General features: G+C 40.7%; 1 protein-coding gene across 1 annotated transcript in view; it reads right to left on the reverse strand.

Moving 5' to 3' along the window:
• Nucleotides 1–208: 208 nt before the first annotated feature.
• KDR (kinase insert domain receptor) overlaps nucleotides 209–16813 on the reverse strand; it is a 54014-nt gene continuing 37409 nt past the window's right edge. The window contains exons 19-30 of the mRNA XM_063309808.1: nucleotides 16040–16153; nucleotides 15592–15680; nucleotides 13572–13716; nucleotides 11127–11227; nucleotides 8435–8557; nucleotides 8103–8214; nucleotides 6965–7064; nucleotides 6579–6684; nucleotides 6319–6470; nucleotides 2889–2985; nucleotides 2706–2794; nucleotides 209–1800 (exon numbers count right to left, since the gene is read on the reverse strand). Of these exons, the coding sequence (XP_063165878.1) occupies nucleotides 1590–1800; nucleotides 2706–2794; nucleotides 2889–2985; nucleotides 6319–6470; nucleotides 6579–6684; nucleotides 6965–7064; nucleotides 8103–8214; nucleotides 8435–8557; nucleotides 11127–11227; nucleotides 13572–13716; nucleotides 15592–15680; nucleotides 16040–16153 (1439 nt within the window). The 3' untranslated portion in view covers nucleotides 209–1589. The remainder of the gene's footprint in view (nucleotides 1801–2705; nucleotides 2795–2888; nucleotides 2986–6318; nucleotides 6471–6578; nucleotides 6685–6964; nucleotides 7065–8102; nucleotides 8215–8434; nucleotides 8558–11126; nucleotides 11228–13571; nucleotides 13717–15591; nucleotides 15681–16039; nucleotides 16154–16813) is intronic.

Below are 16813 nucleotides of genomic sequence, written 5' to 3' on the forward strand. Positions count from 1 at the left end.
AAGAAAAGGACTGTAGTGCTAATAGAGCAACAGATTCCTGACATGCTCCTGGAGATTAAAAAATAAAACAAACAGAAACAAACAAGGTCAGAAGTTTTTTTTTTTCCAAAAACAGGTGTGGGATTGTTCTTTTGCTGATCAGAAATGCTTCCAACATATTTTGCAGGGGGAAAAAATCTCTAATAAAAATGTAGTAATATAGACCATGTGAAATGACACAGAACTGATTTATTGGTCCATTGGATAAAAATGCTGGAGACTGGAAATATACACATGACAGACTACTGGGGCTGTGACTGCTGTAAGATTGCTGTGAAGTGATGAACTTGCACATTAGCTACTGTAGAAAATCACCCACATTCAAAAATGTTCAGTTGAGAGCTTTGGATCAGCAGTCATTTTTAATTATGAGCCAAATATCCAGCGAACTCAAGAGTAAGTCCCACTTAGCTTTCATTATATTACTTATTTAGTTATTTATTTTCATAATATATTACAATTCTTTCTACATATTCAGACTATAAATACTGTATTGTGCCTTTTACGTTTTTGTTAATTCATGGATTTGCTATGCTTGAAATATTAAACAAAATACAAAACCATGAATGAAAAATATAAAAGTAACCAAAACAACACTAGTCAAAATAGCTTCATGATACTTTTGGTAAAGAAAAGTCTTTCAGTGTATATCACATGTTGCTAGAGCTCTGGGTGACCCAAGTTGGAAATCTTTCCATTTGAAAGATCTCAGAACGTTCTGAGTGGCTAGTTATGAAACATGTCAGTGAGGCAAGTGGTTTTATGGACAACGTGCTTGGCTGCATTACAATGGGTTATTTTATCAAGATGGCTGTTTCCAAGAAGTAGTATGGGTCTTAAGAACCTTACAGCATCGATCAAATAAAGCAAAGTTCACCAAAGTTTGGTGAAGAGTGGTTAAACTCCAGGATCATTTAGCTATTTTTTTAAGGATTTGTCAAGCCTATAAAAGTCATTTCAGGAGGAAGCCTTCTTTGAAAGACTCACAGTATATCAAGGCCTATGTGACCAGAACAGAGCTTCTCAGAAGACAGTTGCTCTGCTCTTCAGCAGCATTCAGTGGCTTATTTTCAACAGCAAGATTTAGACTGAAGGTTCCTTCAATGGAAGAGATAAAAGGGAAAGAGGATTTAGTAAAGGCAGAGGACTGTACTGTCAGAGTCTCTCTTAGGATCCACCAGCAGTGCTGCTGAAACTTCATTGCTGACCAAACCCTAAATCCAAAGGATTCTGACTGAACCCTTTTCCATCTTCACACAACTGCATAGAAAGATGGTCTCATTAACAGATTTTAAAATGTTGTTATATTCAAACTGATGATGACGTGATTGTGCATGACTCTCAGTAATGTCTGATGCATCTTCAAGCTCTCTCCAACACTGACATTGCCTCCAGGGTCCCTTATTGCAATTTGTCTCCTTTTTATCATAGAAGATGTAGGAAAATTCATCTTTTTCTCCCATCCTATGTTCTGGATACGAATACAATGGGTTTCAGGAAAAGGCAATGTTTGGTACAAGTTCCAGTCGTTCCCATTTTTGGAGAGGTCCTTAAACAGACTGTGAACTCAGAGAGGTAGCAGGGCCGTATGCAATGTAGCAGGTCTGAGGAGCATCATCCCTGAGCGTTAAGAGTTCTGTTTCTTCACTAGGATAAATGGTGATGTCCATGTCATCTGAATGATAGCCTGATTGGTAGCCACTGGTTGGATCTGAAGCTTCAGACATAACAGATTCATTGCTTTTACTGGAAACCAGCCCACTGAAAAATAAAAATAAAAATGGCTAATTTTGCACCAGGATTCAGAATATGTATAAGCCGTGGATAGGACAACCGTCATGTATAAGATGTCTCAGCCCACAGAAGGAAAGGAGGCATGGGAAGCATTTCAGAAGGGGCCCTCCCTAGTTTTCCGGAGAGTAAAAGGAGAGGAGGGGAGGAATACTTTCAGAATTTGCAAGATTTCATTAATGTAACCTTACAATAAAGATAGAGTTACGACTCATGGAGAGGGGAAGTTGAGCCTGCTCCACTGGTCTGCTGAAAGACCAGCTACCCTGGAGTCCTGAAGTGTTTTCTTCTAAACTCAGCAGTCCCATTAGGGCCAGACATTGGTGCAGGCACGGGGCTGTGCAGCCTGCAGGGCATCCAAACTTCTCTTTGACAGGTGACAACAAGGGCAGGATGTGCTTTATTATGCTAGCCTGATACCCAACACAGTTGCTGGCCATCATCATTTTAATTGATGGAACTTCACCCACAGGGAAAAGAGAAGGAGGAAGCTTAGCCAAGAGAAGGTAGCTGGAGTCAGTGAGGATGCCAAAATAAATAAGCACAGGATTTAACTGGACCTGTGATTCCCAAAGTGACATTGGAACCTCAGGAAGTCAAAATGTTGATGGACAATTTCAAGCTTAGCTTGTGGCACTGTGCACTGACAGGCTCCTTTCTTCCCCTTCTCACCAGCTCCCAGCAAAGCCCAAGAGTGCGGTATCACTGAATGAAGGATAACATTACTGGGTAAAAAGAATAAATCTGTCTAAAAGAGAAGTGGATAACTCTAGCTTTTTCCTTTCAAGTGGTCAATTTTACTCTAAGCCATCTTGATTTTTGTTTGTTTTTTTACGAAGTGGGCATGGCATAATGGTTGTTTTCTCCAGATGTACCTGAAGGGCAATGTCAGTTGTTTAGATTTCTCTTCTAATGCCTTTAGTTCTTCAGATGCGAGAATCATCCCACTGTCTGTCTGATTTTCCTGAAAGACCCCAGAAAAAAATGGTCTCAGTTTGGTCAATAAGTAGAAACACACACACACACACACAGAGAATAAAGATGTAAAATGGACTTACATCTTGAACCACTTTTATGGTTGGTTCTATGGGCACAGATTCAAAGGTTCTGACACTCACAGGGCGGCTGTTTCTTTTACTCCCTGTGCGATGCTGACTAGAAAAGAAATAGATTGTCTTGTTAGTGTGCCAAAGCTAGTAAGATTGGATATTCAGAACTTCACTTGCCTTTTGCAATTATTATTCAACAGCAGGTTGTACAACGAGCATCCCACCCAGCTGTGGTCATCATCAGTTTTGGCTCCAGGTATCATTGAAAAATTGCCAGAATCTCATGTGATTTGGATGGTTACAATTTTATTTTATCCAGAAGAAATGTGTACTTCCTGTAGATACAGTCAACCTCTTGATGCACCTAGATGCTATATGGATTTTGCAACTTGTATTGGATTACGAGAATGGTTTGTACAAGGGTGTGTTTGCATGTGTGTGTGTGTGTCTGAGTTCAAAATCTACATGAATTTCATATGAAAAATCTAATCCAAAATTTCTGTATTAGATTATGCTTTTGGTGAATGATTTAGCCATATTGTCTGGAGTGAAGAGACCCACAATTTTCCACATCCATTCTACAGCCGCCCAGAGTCACTTGTTGAGATGGGTGGCTATGTAAATTAAACAAATAAACATACATTAGGGGTTGAATGGTGGCTTCTGTTTAGGGTAAGGACTTCAGATGACTCATTTCCCACATGCATATTCTAATGCAGTCAGAAGGAAAGTAGTAGCTAATCCTGACATAGAGTCCTTGTTCTTCTGTAGCGAAAAATTAGTCTAAAAAGAATGAAGAGAGTACTTTTTTGCTTTTGAAAAAGGAAATGAGATAAGCATATAGTTCCATTTTCCATAATTTTTAATCCTGCAAACTTCTCTTTCAAAGCAGTTAACAAAGGAGGTTGGATCAATCACATCAACCTTTTTCTTTGGCCTGGACTGGAGGCAGCAGCCACCAAATATCCCCTGTTGGATTTTGCACTGTGTATTTCACAACTCCCCCCTTCTCCAAAGGCTTTTTTCCAAAGAAAATCAGATGAGCTGGAAATGTTCCTAATATTGTGTCAATCCACACACCGTATTTTCATGATAGGGGCCTCCAAAGCTTCTTGCCAATGGGAGAAAAGTTAAATTACACTGAGAAGCAACCTGATTCAGGGTGTGCCTCTGGCAGAATGGGTAGAATTGGAGGGTAGCCTTTCTTGGAGAGGGAATCCAGAACAGGGAGGACATCCAAAGAAAAGGGTTAGGATGAGGCCGTGGTGGCCTCTGGAGAAAGACCTCCATTCAAAAGCAAGGAGGGTTCACACACTCCATTAAGCCTCTTGGTAGGCTCTTTAGTGCCAGATACTTTGAGGAGCTTTAGAACTGAATTAATAATGACACATCTGGCAGCTGTTTCCTTCCTGACTGTTTCTCATCTGACTTCAAAAAAAGTGCAGCCCAAGATCCTATTGAAAAGGTAATTGATTGGATAGCATTGGCTTTCCCCTTTTATGATTCCCAAAATAACAGGAAAATGTGGCTTGGAGAGCAAAATTAGCAAGAGGGCTGCAAAGGGAGAACCAGAACACACCCCTTCAATGTTCTCTCAACAACTTGCTTTTGACCTTAAAAAATGGCCTGGTTTTACCAAGATGCTGAGAGTGCAATTAGATTGTTGTTTATTCAGTCAGTCGCTTCCGACTCTTCGTGACTTCATGGACCAGCCCATGCCAGAGCTTTCTGTCAGTCATCAACACCCCCAGCTCCCCCAGGGACAAGTCCGTCACCTCTAGAATATCATCCATCCACCTTGCCCTTGGTCAGCCCCTCTTCCTTTTGCCCTCCACTCTCCCTAGCATCAGCATCTTCTCCAGGGTGTCCTGTCTTCTCATTATGTGGCCAAAGTATTTCAGTTTTGCCTTTAATATCATTCCCTCAAGTGAGCAGTCTGGCTTTATTTCCTGGAGGATGGACTGATCTTCTTGCAGTCCAAGGCACTCTCAGAATTTTCCTCCAACACCACAGTTCAAAAGCATCGATCTTCCTTCTAATCATGAGGATTCCCATAAACACTATTCCAGCCGTCTCTTTCTCTTGATGAGCCTTTCCTGTTCGCCAACACTTAGTCTGAAGGGAGCAACTTTTAGATGACTAGTAGGTAAAGGTAAAGGTTTTCCCTTGACGTAAAGTCCAGTCGTGTCCGACTCTAGGGGGCGGTGCTCATCTCCGTTTCTAAGCCTTGGAGCCGGCGTTGTCATAGACACTTCCGGGTCATGTGGCCAGCATGACTCATGGAACGCCGTTACCTTCCCGCCGAAGCGGTACCAATTAATCTACTCACATTTGCATGTTTTCGAACTGCTTGGTGTGCAGGAGCTGGGACGAGCAACGGGAGCTCACCCCGCCACGCGGTTTCGAACCGCCGACCTTCCGATCGGCAGCTCAGCGGTTTAACCCGCAGCGCCACCGCGTCCCTAGATGACTAGTAGCTGCTCTCATTTTCTAAGAGAGGCAGACGGCTGAAGTGAAGAACACAGTAGTGAAAAGAAAAGACCCAAACAGGACAATACTGGTATCCTAGGCTTTGAAAGTTATTTTGTGGTTTTCTGTGGGTGGGTGGGTGGGTGGGTGTTTTAACAGAATTATGCAATCAGGTTTTGTTTTTATTTTTGGTGAATTTTCCAATGAAAAATTGCCAAAAACCATGTTACCAATTTTGGGGGACTTGAAACTTGGATGCTCTTCAGAGGCTCCAAGGGCTATCCCCTCCCCCCCCCACAAAAAAAACCCACTTCAGGGGCCACAATATCAGAATTATGGGCACATGTAGCAACCCCCTATTCTGTCCCTGAAGGTTGCTTCTTGTACTTCCTAGATAATCCACCCTTTCGGCTGCTTGACCAAACGGTTTCTTTCTCCCAGGGACAATCCTGAACCCATTTCCTGGAGAGAGGTCAAATATGTGCTTCCTTTAGATAACCTGCCTAAGGTACTATGGGTGGGTGTAGAGTGGTCTTCCTCCCTTTTGTATGGAGGTTGCATTCATCAAACGGGCTGTGAGAGTGTCAGAGGTTTTTTTACCCCTGCCTGAGAAAAGACAATAATGGAGTGGGTCGTGCTTGTGGTAATGTGAGGATGGTGTATCCCTTGTTACAAGTTCAGTGTGTGGAAAGAACGTGGCCCTTGTAGCAGCAATGTCTCTGTTACATGGACTGTGATGGCATTTCTGGGAAGTTAATTGAGATTGTACACAATCAATCATCTACTGTTTACTCGTAAATTAGTCACCTCATGTCTTGGGTTGGACACAAACTTAGCGCACTAGGTTGCACAGAAATAATAAGCAACACAAATGCCTTTCTCATCCTTGCTATTAAATCTCCCTGCTCATCAAGTATTCTGGGAAGGGGTTGTTGAGCACTCCCAATGGAACGCTCCAGCTATTACAAACCTTGTTTGTGATGTGCTGTCATAATGGAACTGAGAATCGCATACTTCCTCTTCTTCCTTGCAGGAAACAGGTGAAGTTGGCAGGGAGAGTCCAGAATCCTCTTCAATGTGGAACAACATAATTTGGGGAAGGACAATATAGTCTTTACCATCCTGGTGTGAAAGGCAGACAAAAATAGGTTTACTTTTCAGTATGCATGGCTAGCGTGAGTCAAAAAAATATTCTGGGGGTTGGTGGCAGCCTGTGGAACATTTCTCTACCTTGTGAACATTTGCTTGCAGTAAATTTCCCAAGCGCTCCACCAAATCTGAAAAGGTAGGTCTTTGTTTGGGTTCCCCATGCCAGCAGTCCAACATCGTCTGGTACCTGGAGAATTAAACCTACTATAAATAAATATGCCCCAGAATTAAACCCGTTCAGCTAATTAGTGATGGCTATTGTTACAAGAAACAAAGGAAGAACAGGAAAAAATAGATCTGCCTTTTTGTGTTTCCTCTTCTATTCCCATTAATTTCAAAGCCCCATTGGCCAACTAATGAATGTGATTTTTAATGTTGAAGTGTTCCTAAATGAAATAGAATGGAACAGAATGAATGAATGATCAACTTCTACTATAAAACGTGTTTGCAGCAGCCAAAGTTCTTACATTTCAGGTGTTGTATAATCTGGTGGCCTCATCCTCGTTCCTTTTTTCAGTCTTCTACAGAAGTCTTCATCAATTTTTACACCCGGGTATGGTGAGGCCCCTAAAATAGTAGGTTTCCTTTTAGAAAGTTGCTAAAAATTCTGGTCTCATTGTTCTGCTTACCTACATTTCTCCAATATGAAAAATACTACAAATTTAAGACATCACTTTAGCCAAAGGTGGGCAGGAGACAGATCAGAATCTGCAGGTAAACCCTTGATTCTTTTGGAGAGGATCAGCAAGAATGTCAAGATTTCGAATAGTTTAATAATGGGAACAACAGAGTGATTCCACAACAAACATCTGGAGGGATTCAAACAAACTCTTATGTTCAGAATTTTTAAATTTTGAGATGCATGTCTTTTGCATACAACTCTAATGGATCTCTGGTAGAGCTCAGATTTCTGGTTGAAAAGCATATAGGTACCACAAGGCTGAAATATGCTATCTCCAACACAGAAAGAATCCATAATGAATCTAGTGGGACAACATTCATTTTTTTAAAAAATGTCTGGATACATTTTCCAGCCAAAATATGTGAGTACTGTAATAGTATATTTTAAAAAGCGCAATAATTACTTATCATCATGGTCCAACCAATTTATTTTCTAAGGGCTGGATTGAAGGAAAGGTTTCTTGGTCTAAAAAAACTGATGCCTTCTCTCCTCCATCTTCTGAAACAGCTTCCTGGGTGTCAGGGGACCCAGCTAAATGGGGTGTAGGGGGATAAGGGGAATCCTCCAATATTAAATGGCAAGACCATCTACATACCTATTACATCTTCCAGACCCATTACAATCCATGGAACTTTTTATCAGTAATATGAACAGGAAACAAACTGATGAGCATAACTGGGCCTTATCAAGGGACTTGGGTCTTATTAAGGACCAACAAATGAAAATATCCCAAATACTTAAATGCCTACTAAATATTCACTTTCTTGTTCTACACTGGTGGAGAAATAGAAATCTATATTCTTTCCTCAAGAGCCACACATTTGTTATGACAGGGTATTAAAAATAAACAAACATGATTACATTGCAGTAGTTTTAATGTTAAAATTCTGAGAAGAATTCTCCAGCAACAACATTTGACTTACCTAATGAAAATATCTCCCACAACAATACACCAAAAGACCACACATCACTTTGAATTGTGTATACCCGATCAAAAATGGTTTCTGGGGCCATCCATTTAAGAGGTAGTCTAGCCTAAATATTTAAGAAACAATATATTATATACAAGATACCACCAATCAATAACAAGAAAATTATTGTCATAGTAGTTTGCATAAAAGTTAAAACTTCAAAGCTTGCAGTAAACTAATTACAAAACATTTGCAAACAATGAGGTGAAGGAGGGATTAGGTACCTATGATGTCATGATTAGCATCAATTTCAAATGTCTCAAAATTTCAGATACTGAACTTACATCTCCTTTCCTGACATAATCTGGATCTTTGTAGATGTCCCGAGCCAGTCCAAAATCACAGATTTTGACCACATTGTTCTCCGATAAGAGGATATTGCGAGCAGCCAAATCTCGATGTATACACTGAAGCAAGATAAACAATAGATGTCTGAATTCTTCCAGAAAATCTGGCTAACCTTATCTTAAAAGCTATACGCTCTGTAAGTCTCAGTTCCTTGTGCATGACATCATACTAATAGTAAAAGATTGTCCTCCCAGGATCCAAATGACAGTTAAGCCACCTCTTTTCACATGCATCGCACATGTGACATGTGTAAAAAAGAGGTGTGGCTTCTATCGCTCTATCATGGCCATCATCTTGACTTTTTTCCTTCACTCATGGAGATGCTCATGCACTCATGTTCCACATGTTCCACTCTATATTCTACTCCACACCAAAGAAGGCCCTCTTACAAGTTACACAACAGCAAATTTGGTTTAGCAATGACTTAGTCCAGCAGATTCTATGACAAGTCAGACTTTATACTTCAGACTAGTATGGCTCTTTGTTTTGTGGAGAATCTCATTGAAGAACAGAAGCTCTCTGCTTCAAAAGTTCCCTAAACATAAATGGAGATGGGGTTGAGCTAACCTATTCATTCTCCTCCTCCCTCATTTAAGAATTCCTGAAGAATTCAGTCTGCACATACTGTTTCTACTGAGGTTTAGGTTTCTCAAAATATTGCACAGATGAAGGGAAAGCCATCTGATGCCTATAATTCCTTGCAGATAGAAAAGTTACATGTCAGGGAGAAGGCTTGATTTTAACTATTCAAAGCGTGGAAAGATTTTGAATGCTTTCCAACAAGCAAATCTTGACAAAGTAGAGCCTTATGAGAAATCCTGTATGTGCAATTTTGAGCAGCAAAAGGGCTGTGCCTCAGCATATTAAGGGCCACAGCCCAAGAGTCAGGACACAAAGTAGGCTTGAGTTTTGGCAGGTTTGGCACTTTCTTAAAGGAAGAAATGGGTGTCTTAAGCTTCTGCAAGACTTGGAAGCCATATTTATTTTATTTATTTAAAAAACCTATATAGCCACCCATCTTATGCAACATAATCCTGGGCAGCTCACAAACAACAATAAAAAACATGAAAAAAACAACAACACAGATACTCCTAGTGCCCCCACCACAATGTACCTCCACATATCCCCAAGGAACTTTTGTGGGTTCCAGCTTCACACTACCCCAATGCTTGTGGGAAAACCAGGTCTTTAAGGCTTTTGGGAAGACTAGGAGAGTAGGGACCTGCTGGATCTTGGGAGAAGGATATTCCAAAGGGCAGGGTGGCTACTGAGAAGGTGCACTGCTGAGGTCCCGTTTTATTTATTTATTTATTTACTTACTTACTTACTTACTTACTTACTTACTTACTTACTTACTTACTTGTTGAAGTTCTATTACCACCCATCTCTCCCATTTAAAGGAAGAGACCTGAAGCAACCCTATTACCCCTGGAAATTTGCCCTTAAGCTACAAAATACACATTTTCTTCACTCCTCCGACTCGGGGGTGCTCCAGTGGCTACCAAAGAGGTTTAGATAAGTTTCATAAGGGCAAGTGGACTGTATTTTTGATGCAGCACAGATATGGATGACAGGTGGCCCTAGGATCACATACAGCCCTTTGTCTAAATTCATGTTGACCTCAGCCTAACTTTAAAACCCTTTGCAAGAGATCTGGTCAGATCTTTGGAAAGGGTTCTCTCTATTTTTCCTGAAGCTTGGTAGAAAGAGAAGAAGGTATTAGAAGAACGAAGGGAAGAAGTCAGAAGAAAAAGACTACTGTGAACAAGTTAAAAGAATGGATATCAGAAAGAGAAATGGAGTCAGTGAGTTCAAACTCTGGCCCTACCCACTTCTTGCTTTAGTTCTGCCCACCTATGAGGGAATTTGGCCCCCATTAAAAAAGTTGCTTATGCCCAATCTAAGAAGGAGCCAAATACATTAACAGAGGACATTTCTGAGTGTCTCTAGCTGGGGTATCCTTTGTTTGTTTGCTAGATTCATATCCTGCTTTTCATTTAAGAGCTTGAGGTGGCATACATAAACCAATTCCTTCTGGGTTTTTTTTCTATAACCACCACCCTGTGACTGAGGGTAGACTAGAATCTGGGTCTCCCCTATCCTAGTCTAACATTCTTAACCACTACACCACATTAGATCTCTCTTTAGCTTCCCTCCCCACAGGGATATCTATCACCAACTGCCTTGTGGTGTTAGCTCTTGTTCCAAGCAAAGGCACTCTTATATATTAGTTTGAATGTGTGGTTCTTAATAAATGTATTAACATTACAACAGTTTTCCTCAGAAATAAGTCCCATGACATCAGTAGGGCTTACTCCTAGATATGTATGTGCACGTGTGCTTTCATGAAATAAATAATAAAACATGATCCATTATATGAGCAGAGGAAATGGACAGGAAGCTTCCAACTTGTGTTTGAATGTTGCTGGTGAATTCACAAGTGCTGACATCTTTATCAAAGCATTTAGGAATATTAATAGCTTAAGCTTAGGAATGCTCTAAACTTCTGAATGAACTCCAGACACAAACATTACAGTTTCCTTCCACCAAGCATCATCCTTATTACAATTATTTCCTGAAGGATGTTGTCATCTGACAAGTGTCATTTCCATAGAAAAAATTCCTTACTTTCCGGGAAGCCAGGAATTCCATCCCTCGAGCCACCTGGAAGCTGTAGCAGATAAGGTCCTCTAGACTCAGTGAAACTCTGTAAGGATCTTCTGATGTTACTGTAAAAAAAAAAAAAGATGGATTTATATACAATACATACTCTACTGCACATCCTGATCAACATGGTTAAAACTGTAGTACACAGGAGACCCATTCTCCAATTTTCTTCTATAAGATCTTGCCATTGGAGCTATACAACAGAAACTACCCTGAGAGATTCAAGGTGTAATCCTAGTTTCTTGCAGAAGCTATTTGTATGTTTTTATGTTCTCCTTCAGGGACGCGGTGGCGCTGCGGGTTAAACCGCTGAGCTGTTGATCGGAAGGTCGGCGGTTCGAAACCGCGCAGCGGGGTGAGCTCCCGTTGTTAATCCCAGCTCCTGCCCACCTAGCAGTTCGAAAACATGCAAATGTGAGTAGATCAATAGGTACCGCTTCGGCGGGAAGGTAACGGCGTTCCGAGTCGTCATGCTGGCCACATGACCCGGAAGTGTCTATGACAACGCCGGCTCCAAGGCTTAGAAACGGAGATGAGCACCGCCCCCTAGAGTCGGACTCGACTGGACTTTACGTCAAGGGAAACCTTTACCTTTACCTTTATGTTCTCCTAAACTCAGTGGATAGAAATTGAGTAGAATTTCTATACATGTTTGTGCTGCTAATGAGGAAAAGCAAATCAGAATGAGAAAAACTAGCATAAAAGCTATATTTAAAAAGGGCATTTGAAAAGAAATAACTCACACTGGAAGTGGTATGTTCAATACATTTTTTTACTAGTATAAAAGCTTTGCTGAGTGCCAATATATGTTCAGAGAATAACTGTAGAATCCTTAAGGGGAAGAGAATTGATTTGAAGAAGGAAATCAGGTAAACATCTTGGCCATTTGTGTGTGGGGCTGTGTGTGGGTGTGTGTGCACGCACACCTTTGAGTCAGTCTTTGATGCCTGGCAACTGTAGGGACAAGTTCCTGCAGTTTTCTTGGCAAGGTTTTTTGGAAGTGGCTTGCCCTTGCCTCTTCCTCCTTTGGGCTGAGAAAGAGTGACTGGCCCAAGATCACCCAGCTGGCTTTGTGCCTAAGACTAGAACTCATGGTCTCCTGGTTTCTAGCCTGATGCCTTAACCACTACACCTAATTGGCTCCCAATCTTGGCCATTTAGTGCATACTTAATAATTATTTAGAATTTTAAATTGTATAGGTATATCACAAAACACATTGAACTTCAAATACTCATTTTGATCAATAATTAATAATTAATTGATGGTTTAGCTTATTTTAGATCTGAAAATGAGTCTTTCAATCACTGAGATATTTATTGCCTTCATGACTTCATGGTGGGCTTTCTGAAAACATCTGGTCTGGCTGGCTACTATGCTGGGTGAGATGGGCCTTTAGTCTGATCCAACAGAATTCTTCTTATGATTTTATGGAGAGTTAGGTAAACCAAACAGTGACCACCACAGTCAGACTCAGGAAGTAATTTTATATTTATGGAGTATTCAGCTTTTCTTACAGATAGCTCATCAAATTTCTGCTTTGCTATAGAGCAGCCTTTCCTCTTCTGATGCCTTTGAGATGTATTGGGTCAATTCCCATATTCCCTAGTCAAGATGGCCAATGGCTGTCTGGCTAAGGATTGTGGGAGTTGAAGTCCAACCAATTGGAAGGGCAACAGCTTGGGGGACGCTATTGTAAAGCATCCTCCCAATACCTACAAATCAGTGTGTTATGGTGCACAATATGTCACACAGGGATAAGAGATATGGCCTATATTCAGAGCATCAAATAACAAACCCCCTAATTAATAAGGCTATCTAATACAAGATGTTGCCCAGGTTAGTCTGTCTCAGAAAGCAGGCTCTCAGTCTCGGCTTGCAGTCCTATAATATAATTAACCTCAGTGTTTGTTCATACTTCTCTCTGAAACCAGTGGCAAACTTCTCTGAATATACACTGATCAATAAAACCTTACAAGCAACATGAACAAACACAGATGCCTCTGATGATGATGGAATATTTTCCAGGGGAACTGCTAAAGGCTGTATCTACCCATCAGCTGAATTATCATAATGGAATGTTCTCGAGGGAACTACCCTTGTCTAGATCACAGGTACATTTATTTGTGTATAACAGACTTGTAAGAAAAACTTCATTGCAGATTAATAAAATATTAACAGTCAATGAATACCCTGAGAGCATCTGACCATGTGGTGGTGGAGCTAAGAAAATACCATTAATAGTATTAACAGCCTTATTAAGTTGCCTTAGCAGATTTCTCCTCGCAGAAGTTAATTTCTTAGGATTATTGGGTGTACAGATGGTTTTATTTCATGTATTTATTATTCATTTCAACTTCAGTCTTAAAATTTGAAGAGTTTAAACTATCATGGAAGGCAGATCTCACCTTCTCCTTCTTCCACATCACTGAGGGATCGCTCCTCTCCAAACCCTGAACTTGTTGAGCTCTGGCTACTTGTAATGCTGTCCAAGCGTTTCTTCAGGTCTGCAGAGACATCACAGTGTCCCCGCCCAGATTTGGTGTTATTGGTCTATGCCATTTAAAACAAACAAAGAGGCAATCAAAATTCGTATCATTCTCTGTTATTACGGCAAAGAAAAAGGGGTGCAACCCCACGGTTTTTAGTTACAGGTAAATAATGGACACTATTTAACAGAAGATGCAACAAAATATGGAGAAAGAATTAACACCCATTTTGCTGCAGCTATGTATTTGCTTTCCATGTGCAAAGATCCCATACCACTGGTTAAGGCCATCTGATCAGTGTTCGAAGTACAACACTTTCTCCATAGTTCATTCATTGTTCTCGTGACTGTGCTGTGGCATGGAGTGGTGTAAGTGGAATGATACTATTAGATATTTCCCTGAACTAAGAAGAAAAGGAGCCAGTTCTTAGATGGCAATGAACAGTTTGGATGCTGGTTACCGGTAGCTCCATCTAACATACTGTAATTCATGCAGCTTCTAGTGTAGGGAATCACCTGAGCCAATGTTACAATAACTCCTAAATCAAACCCAAAAGCAGGCATGGGAACGAACTGTGCTCCTTACTTGTGCCACATGATTTCCCATATAGCAGTTCCAGCTAAAACAAGTTGTGGGTAAATAGTACACAAAGTATTAGAGCAAGGTAGTATGACTAATTTGGTCCCCTGTGTTCTATGACAAGAGGGAAAGTGATGGCAGCAAGATGTTAGAGGACACAGCTATGACACATAATCTGTCCTTCATTCGTTAAGCCTTAGGTATACAACTTGCAGTCCAAGGGCCACATCTTATCATTAAACTAATTAAAAGCAAAAAGGGCAGTGCAGTTAGGGGTTAAACTGTTGGATTAGAAGTGAGAAGACCCATATTCTAGTCTACCCTCAGCCAAAGAAGCTCACTGGGCGACTTTGGCCAGTCACCATTTCTCAGCCCAAATTACTCACAGGGTAGTTGTGGATAAAAATTAGGGGAAGGAGTGCTATGTACACCACCTTGGGCTCCTGAATGAAAGGCAAGATTATAAATCTGATCTAAATCATCCTCATCATTCCCTTTAACTAATGTCACTTTCACCCCATATTTTAATGTGGTTTTTCCCTTTTTAGCAGCGCAGCCTAGAAATGCTGTCAAAGGGTTAGCATAACCCTCGGTTTAACAAAAGTGGGGTACCCCTGCCTTCAGCTGTTTTCAAGCCCAGACAACACTCTTCCACCATCAACACTGAAGATGGCTTGTGTACATGGAAGGCTACCATTTTGCTCTCTACCTCAGGCAGCAAAATGTTCGTGCATCGCTCTGCTCAGAAATCAGTCCTATGTATTTATGTCTGAGCTTTACATGTACAGTAGAGGGTTACACTCTTAGTGATAACTATCTTTGCTGACTTGGGACCACTGAGTAATATGGGAGAGAGCCACAAGGAAGCAAATGCTATTTTACCTGAATAACATGGGAAGAGGCCCAAAGCTGTATCCTGATTAGTCAATGGCATCATGATGAAAATGTTAAATGTATAATCTAGTGAGAAAAGAATAGGAATGGAATTGCTCTCCACATCTGTACACTTAATAATTACGAAGTGTGAAAAGGGCTTACCAAAAGTAGAGGCCAATAAACTTGATGAAGCTTGTGTTTCATGAAGCATTGTTAGGAACACTTAGTGTTTTTATTTGGTGTGTGCTTATTCTTAAGCATGGTACAAGACTACTTTTTTTTCCCTCAACAACCACCAAGTAAAATAGGTTGAGCTGAAAAAGTATGACTGCCCCAAAGTCACCCAGGAAGGGTCTGTGGCTGATGGTGGACTAGAACCTAAATCTTCTATTCCTATTCCAATACCTTAACCACTACACCACTCAACATTCAACAGATCTCATCATAAAGACACCAAAGGGCTCTCCAAGTTGTGAAATCTCACCTTGTATGGAACAAAATCATTTCGCTTGCTTCTTAAGTACACTGACAAATTTCCAAACTTGCAGTATTCCACAATCACCATGAGTGGACCTGAACAAAGTACAGTGGGAAAAAATGGCAGATCATGAAAATAGACCAAAGCATGTCCAATTTTAAAATGGAAGTAGGGCAACCATCATCAGACAGAAATTTATATGCCTTAAGATATGAAGAGTCAAGAGTTGGGAAGTTATTAAGCAGTCATCAACCTGCCCTGCTGACTAATCCTCTACAAGGTTTCTGTTAAATATTTCTAATTTTGTGGCTTCTTTTTCTTGATTGCTGAACTTCAGAAAGGTCTACAAGAAGAGTTGTCCGAAATCCATTCATGGTTGGCTCTCAGAGTAAAATCAATTAACACAGTTTGTAAGATAAATCAGAGATGTTCTCTCTTAAGTAGCAACACTAACCTCCTGGTTTTGTGCAAGCCCCAAGTAGGTTGACCACATTGAGATGATGGCCAATATGAATGAGAATTTTGAGTTCAGACATCAGCGCTCGATGTTCACTGTGTGTTGCACCCTCTGCAAAAGAAAAGGAACACAAATAGTAGCAGTAACAAACTGAATTCTGGAGATTGTAGTCCAATTTATCTGGAGGGCCTCCAGTTAATTGAGCTGCCAACTTCCATTCCAAAAGGTGGAGAAGAATTACAAAATCTCTAAGGTCTATCTGGCTTCTTTGCAGTAACATAAGGGGCCCTTGAAAGTCTGCTCTAAACCCTGAGTCACATTTATTAAAGCATTTTATAGGAATGGCCACTCCACCAGGAGTTCTTTTGGACTTTACCTGGAGCAATTAACATCTCTTGTCAGTGGGTTGAGTTTCTTTCTAATACAGACAAGTCTAAATGGTGGGCTCTTTGTTTGAGGCACACCACAAGAGAGAGCAATATAGTGTTTTGTCCAGATTTGTGGGGCAAACTTAGTAGAGATTTGTTGCTATTAGAAATTGCATAGAGAATGTGCATAATTGCATAAGAACTAGGCACTAGTTCATGTGAAAGAGGCCTGCGGAATTTACATATACTAATACCATGAGTAAGGAATATGATGTATTGCATGGCTATCATGTATAACTCCCAGTAAAGTCTGTGCAGACTGGGGTGGTGGCAGTCCTGCAATTTGTCCATTGGCCAGAAAACAACTGTATTCTTTCCATTCAGATGATGCATGCTTGCTAAC

This window comes from Candoia aspera, chromosome 8 (genome assembly GCF_035149785.1).
Source record: "Candoia aspera isolate rCanAsp1 chromosome 8, rCanAsp1.hap2, whole genome shotgun sequence".
In the NCBI taxonomy this organism is placed as follows: domain Eukaryota; kingdom Metazoa; phylum Chordata; class Lepidosauria; order Squamata; family Boidae; genus Candoia; species Candoia aspera.